This window comes from Choloepus didactylus, chromosome X, assembly GCF_015220235.1.
Source record: "Choloepus didactylus isolate mChoDid1 chromosome X, mChoDid1.pri, whole genome shotgun sequence".
NCBI classification, from domain to species: domain Eukaryota; kingdom Metazoa; phylum Chordata; class Mammalia; order Pilosa; family Megalonychidae; genus Choloepus; species Choloepus didactylus.
Genome location: NC_051334.1, coordinates 50,451,350 through 50,457,349, shown reverse-complemented (window position 1 = coordinate 50,457,349; position 6,000 = coordinate 50,451,350). Strand labels below are relative to the sequence as shown.

Below are 6,000 nucleotides of genomic sequence, written 5' to 3'. Positions count from 1 at the left end.
TCGGCATACACTTCCTAGCGACGAGTCCACCCATGAGAGAGGGGTGTAATAATGTCGCACCACAATGGGTAATCTATGGGAACTCAAAAGCCAGATCAGATTACCTAGATTATGGTAAAATATTAAATTAAAATTCAACCGATTCGTCAGTTTCATTCTCTTCTATCTCCAAAATGCTGAACTTTCGGATTAGGTCCCACCCCCTCCATTCCTGGCCAGTGGTTTGGTCCGACCCTGAGCCTGCCAGAAGGCACGAGCTGCGACTGCGCAGAAAGCTGCTGGGGGGGGTGGGGGGGGTGGGGGGGGAAGGAACATGGCGCAAGCTCTGTCTGAGGAGGAGTTTCAGCGGATGCAGGTGCAGCTCTCCGGGGAAAAGACCACCGGGCTAGGCGGTCGGGGAGCGGGGTTGAGGGAGATTGTGCCGCCGGCTCTGAGAAGGGGTTGGTTGGGATGGACCCGGAGGTTGGTCTGGAGAAGGGAAACTGAGGCTCTGAGTGGTGAGATTGTTGGATTCCGAGATATTGTTGCGTTCTGAGGAGTTGGATTCAGTTAGCCTTGCAGGGGATGGGCAGAATCCTTGAGTGGGTGATACCTTACTCAGACTTGGAAGGGACAAGACCTCTCGTCCCGTGGAGGGACACCAGGGATTTGGGGATCACGTTGGGCTTTAAGGGAAGGAGATCCTGAGAGGGCGAAACCATTTTGTCCGGAGAGGAAGCGGGCGTTGGACTGTTTGCGTCATGGGGGAGCCCTTGAGAGGGCAATACCATTAGCCAGTAGGAGGTGGAAATTTTTGTGGTTAATACCACTATGACAGGGGATTGGGGAAAGACCCCAGATATTGTCATTGTTCCTCGGAGGTGGAGAGCTTTTGCGAGTGGTGGAGGAGGCCATACCATTGGATGAGTAGGGGCGATCCCATTAGTTCCCGGGCGAAGAAGGCTCTGAATGGGTAATATCATTAATTCTTATTGCGGGGAGAACTTGAGGAGGTGAAAGACTGAGACCGTTGGGTGACTGTTGGTGGGGGTCATCCCTGGGCTCTTTGGGGGACATCACTGTACATCACTCTGACTGGGTCAAACCACTTGACTTTGTTTTGGGGGGGTGTTCTCTGAGACAGGATGAAGGGCCATAGCATTGCACCATGAGTGGGCCCGTATTGAGGGAGTTCCTTGTTGGGGACCATTGGATTCCCTGTGTGGGAATACTCTGAGAGGAGACCCTGAGTGGGAGAAACCCTGAGTAGGGCCTTGTCGGGGGACAGGGGTATCCCAAGTGGGGAAGGGTAATTCTGTTGGTCTTTGAATGAGGGAAACCAGTTTTCCCCGGGTAAGGGACTCTGAGGGTGGAAAGGTGAATGGAGAATAACACTATAATTTGTGCAGGGGATTCTGAGCTGGTAAGGGTGATCCAACTGGCCTACCCAAGCTTTGTGAATGAGAGACCTTAAAGGATGTAGGGACATCCCATTGGATCACAACTGGGGAAATCTTGAGGGGTGTGGGGGACCCCTAAGTGAGGAACGTTATCCCACTGGACCATGAGTGAGGGAAAACCATTGGACTTTGTTGGGGAAGGACTCTAGGGGTTGGTGTAAGGGGTGTTCCAATTGGGCCAAGACTGGGGGAGACAGATCCCTGGACTCTGGGGAAGATGGGATAGGAATGATAATGATAAGGCCAAGTCCTCTGACCTTGAACAGATCACCAGGGGATGGAGGCTGGTGTTATGGGAAAGAGGGGAAGGTCTGGTGGGGTAAGGGAGAGTGGGTCTGAGAAGAATTGACCTCAGGGCTCTACAGGGCTAGTAGGGAGGGGTGTGCTGTTTGGAATGGGCCAGCTTTACTTTCCCTTAATTCTTGAAGGGGGCCTGGACATGTTTCGAGAACCTGAGCAGTGGGAGGAGGGCAGCCCCCTGACACAGTGAAAGTTGAGCAGGGGAATATCAGGCCCTCTCCTTTTAGAAAGATGGAGAAAGGTGAGCCCCTTGAGAATAGGCCCCCAGGCCTGGTGAAGAGGATGCACAATACTTACCCCTAGCAGAAAGACAGAGCATTGTTTAGTGTGCGAGGAGGAACTTTATCTTGTGGGCATGGAGAACCAGGGAATGCACATGAGCAAGAGCCTGACAGGGTCAACATGGGACATTAGAAAGTGCTCTGTGATGGCCTGAGTGCAGGGTGGATTGGAAGGGGAGAGATGGAGGCTGCAGGGAGATGGAGGAGTAAAGCTGACTACAGTTATAAATGGAGGTGAGAAGGTGAGACAGGGGCTGAGGGGCTGAGAGCTCATTAAGTATACAGCATGGACAGGCCTTAAGGAATGGCTAGAGAAGTACATGGAGGCCAGCAGGGCCCTTGGGGTTTAGGGGCTTGGTTTTCTCGTGCTGGGGGTAGGAGCACATTCCTGACCAAGTCTTTTCCCTTCCCTGCTTCCCTCCAAAGGCTCAGCTCCTGGAACTCCGGACAAACAATTACCAGCTTTCAGATGAACTACGCAAGAATGGTGTTGGTAGGCCAAGAGGGTCTCATTAGATGGGGGTGGCTTTGAAGGATGGGGGCCAAGGTTTTTTCCTTCAGAGCCCTGGCAGGGGGACCTTTCAGCTTCTTGCCACTGGCTGAGGCTGGGACTTCCTGATTTCCTCACACCAGAACTCACCAGTCTTCAGCAGAGGGTCACCTACCTGGATAAGGAGTTGACCAAAGCTCAGAAGGTATTTCCTTCCACCCACCCATCTACCCACCCATACTCTTACCTATTTGACTCATTCATCCATCAGTTAGCACCTACAGTGACCCAGGCCCAATGTGCTATTTTCATGTAGTCATTTTTTAAATTCTCGTGGAAGTCTCTCTAATTTGATCATTTTACCTAATCCTGCTTGATTTATTAATTTTAATTTACTTTTAATTCATTTCTAATTTCAACTACTTACTCATTCTCATTCACTGACTTCCAATTAAGTAGTCAAATCTATGGGTAAATCTTCCTTGAATCTGCCCCGTCTTCCATTCACCCTCCTGTCTTGTGAGCCAACCTCCCATCCCTGTCCTAAAACTGTTGGTAAAATGAGAACTTAAGCCCACCTGTCAGTTTCTCTAAAGATGAGATAGATATAACCCATTATGGCTCCTCAAAACATTCAAGGCCCTCTTTTGTCTCCTTTCTTCACTGCTCTGTCCCCATGCATAGCACAATGTTACACATAGTACATGCTTGATAAATGTTTGTTGAATGAAGGAATACAGAATGCAGAAAATCTGGCAGTCAGGAAGGCTGGGCTTCTCTTTAGTAGGGTGGCTGATTTCCCCAAACCTGGCAGTGCCCTTGGCCAGGCAGCAAGGGAACAGCAGTTTCCAGGTTGCATGGAAGGCATCCACTTAGATTTGTTTAGGCAGATAGAGCAGTGAAGCTATCATTTCTTGAGACTGGAGATCCAGCCCATAAAGGGTTAAATACTAAGCCCTATGAACAGCCTCCAGAGCTTCGAGAAAAGGATGAGTTCTGGGTGCTGGGGTACAAGGGCAGGATTCCACTCATTCATTCAGTTGGTCACTTGCTCCTCTGTTCATTCCATCGTTCCTGATTGCAAATCGTCACACAAGTTCTGTGGTTGAAGATGCTCCTATCCCCTTACTCCTATCGTCATTGTCCCCTCTTAACACTGGCCCCAGTCATCTCCATAACCCTAGTAAGGGGTCCTTCTGTGTTCACCTTATCACTCTTCCCACCCCACTCCCTTTTAGGCACTAAGCAAGAGCAAGAAAGCTCAGGTAAGAGGACCTCTGGTGGGTGAATATGTCTGGGAGACTCTTCATGGGGATATTTCTGTATTCTGGGATCTCCTTGTGCTGGCCTTTCTGTGTGTGCGACTGTCTACCTCACTGCCATGTGTTTCTTTGTCTGTCTTTGTTTTCCTATGTTTGCCTCTCATTCTGTGCTTATCTCTGTGTCTCTTTCCTTCTCCATTTCTCTCTCTTTATCTTTCTCTCTTTATCTCTCTCTCTGTCTTCCTATTCTCTCTGACTCTTGTTTCTTTCCCCAACCCTCTCTATCTGTCCCCTACCTCTGTTCTTATGTCTGTCATCTTTTTCTTTCTCTCTCTCCTTCCTTGTTTCTCTCCCCTGTTCCTTTATCTCTTCTTGATGCTTATCTCTTTCTCTGACCCTCCTCTGTCTTCTCTCTCTGCTCTGTTCTCTCTGTTCCTCTCTTTCTGTTCCTATCTCTGTCTTCCTGCCTTTTATTTGTTTCTTTCTCCCTCTCCATCCTTTTCTCCTTCCCCATCTATTCCATTTTCCCCATCTCTCTCTACCTCCTCTCTCCCCAATCTCTATCTATTCCTCTCTTTCTCTCACTTTCCCTGTCCTTGTCTCTCTCTTCCTCCCTGCTTCTCCTGCTCCTTCTCTCTGCTCGCCCATCTCTCTCCCTCCCCATCTCTCTCCCCCTCCTGTTCTCTTTCCACTCTTCCATCTCTTTCCCCATCCATGTCTTCCTCCCCTTCTCATCTTTCTCCCTCTATCTCTTGTCTCTCCCCCTTCCCTCTCCCTCCCTGTCTCTCCTTTTGTTTCTCCCTGTGTCTCTCCCATATCTTCTCATTTTCCCTGTCTCATTCTCTGTACTCTGTTCTCCTCCCCACCCCCACCATGTCTTTTTCTCCCTGTCCCTGTTTCTTTGCCCTACTTCCCTATCCTTCCTGCCCCTGTTGGAGACCTGGCCCATGTCTGCCACTGCAGGAAGTTGAGGTGCTGCTGAATGAAAATGAGATGCTGCAGGCAAAGCTGCACAGCCAGGAGGAGGACTTCCGTTTGCAGAACAGCACACTTATGGCCGAGTTCAGCAAGGTGCTGGTGCTGAGGGCAGCCGAGGGGGGTCTGAGGGGTAGGGGCCACCTGGGCTGAAACCGGAGGGCAGCAGAGGATGATTGGACAGGGGCTGGTCCTGGGGGTACTGTCCTTGGTGCTGAAACAGGACCTCGCGTGCTATTGGAGCAGTAGGGGATGGAGAGGTAGAGGCAGCGATTTGACAGATGGGGGTCACCCATAGTGCTGGGATTGGAAGGCTGCAAGCCCTGAGGTCAGCTAGTTCCTGGCCAAATCACTCCTTTTCTTTGAGCTTCAAATCTTGTGTATAATTTGGGGCTGATGCTATGGAGTCCCGGGGTGTTTGGAGCAGGGGGTGAGGAAGGGTCTTAGGTAAAGTTCTTGCTCTTAATATGGGATGGAAAGGTGCTCAAGCTGCTTCCCTTTTCTTTCTCTTCATGTGACATGATCCTGGGGTTCTACCTCTTTCAGATGATGTATCCTAGATCGTTTAATTCTATCTCCCCACTGCATTTAGTGTCCAGGCTGTTTCTAAACCTACTGGTGGAGACATTTCTCTTGTTTCCTTATCTATAGTCTATACCCATGGTTAATCATTTTCTAAGATGTTAGTGTATTTTAAGGAAAAAAAAGTCTCATGGCAACAACAGTGGTATTTCCAAGCCTCCACCTGAGAATATAATGCATAGATTAAAAAATAAAACAGTTACAATACCAGGAGAAGCAATTTAGCAAGTAGTAGTTAAGAACGAGGGCTCTTGAGCCAGAAGGCCTAGATTAAAATCTTGGCTCTACCTTTTACTGACTGTAACCTTTACCTGCCCCTTTCTTGATTTCCAAATGTTTAAAATGAAAATGATAATAGCAGTACCTGTCTCATGGGGCTTTGGGGAAGATTAAGTGGGTTAATATATGTAAACCCCTTAGAACAGAGCCTTGCACATGGTATCAGCTATGTGAGTTTTAGCTACTAATATTATCCTTTTCTTAATGGATTCATTTTCCCTCTTAAGTATTTCTTGACTCCTAAAATGTTTTATAGCCATCCTGTGGCTCTGCCCTGCCTCAGCCCTTAGCACCTCTCACTTGCTGCATTTCCAGAGCCTCCTCTCTGGTCTCCTCACTTTTAGCTTCCTCTACCAGTTCACGCCACAGAGGTTGTTCTGACCTGCAGGTCT

At 49.0% G+C, this 6,000-nt stretch overlaps 1 protein-coding gene across 4 annotated transcripts in view; it reads left to right on the top strand.

Annotated features, from left to right (window-relative positions):
• The first annotated feature begins 299 nt into the window (after window positions 1-299).
• Window positions 300-6,000, top strand: part of GRIPAP1 (GRIP1 associated protein 1) — a 30,876-nt gene continuing 25,175 nt past the window's right edge. For all 4 annotated transcript variants that reach the window (XM_037821788.1, XM_037821786.1, XM_037821787.1 and 1 more), the window contains exons 1-5: window positions 300-355; window positions 2,447-2,513; window positions 2,654-2,715; window positions 3,749-3,775; window positions 4,736-4,843. In XM_037821788.1, the coding sequence (XP_037677716.1) occupies window positions 314-355; window positions 2,447-2,513; window positions 2,654-2,715; window positions 3,749-3,775; window positions 4,736-4,843 (306 nt within the window). In that variant the 5' untranslated portion in view covers window positions 300-313. The remainder of the gene's footprint in view (window positions 356-2,446; window positions 2,514-2,653; window positions 2,716-3,748; window positions 3,776-4,735; window positions 4,844-6,000) is intronic.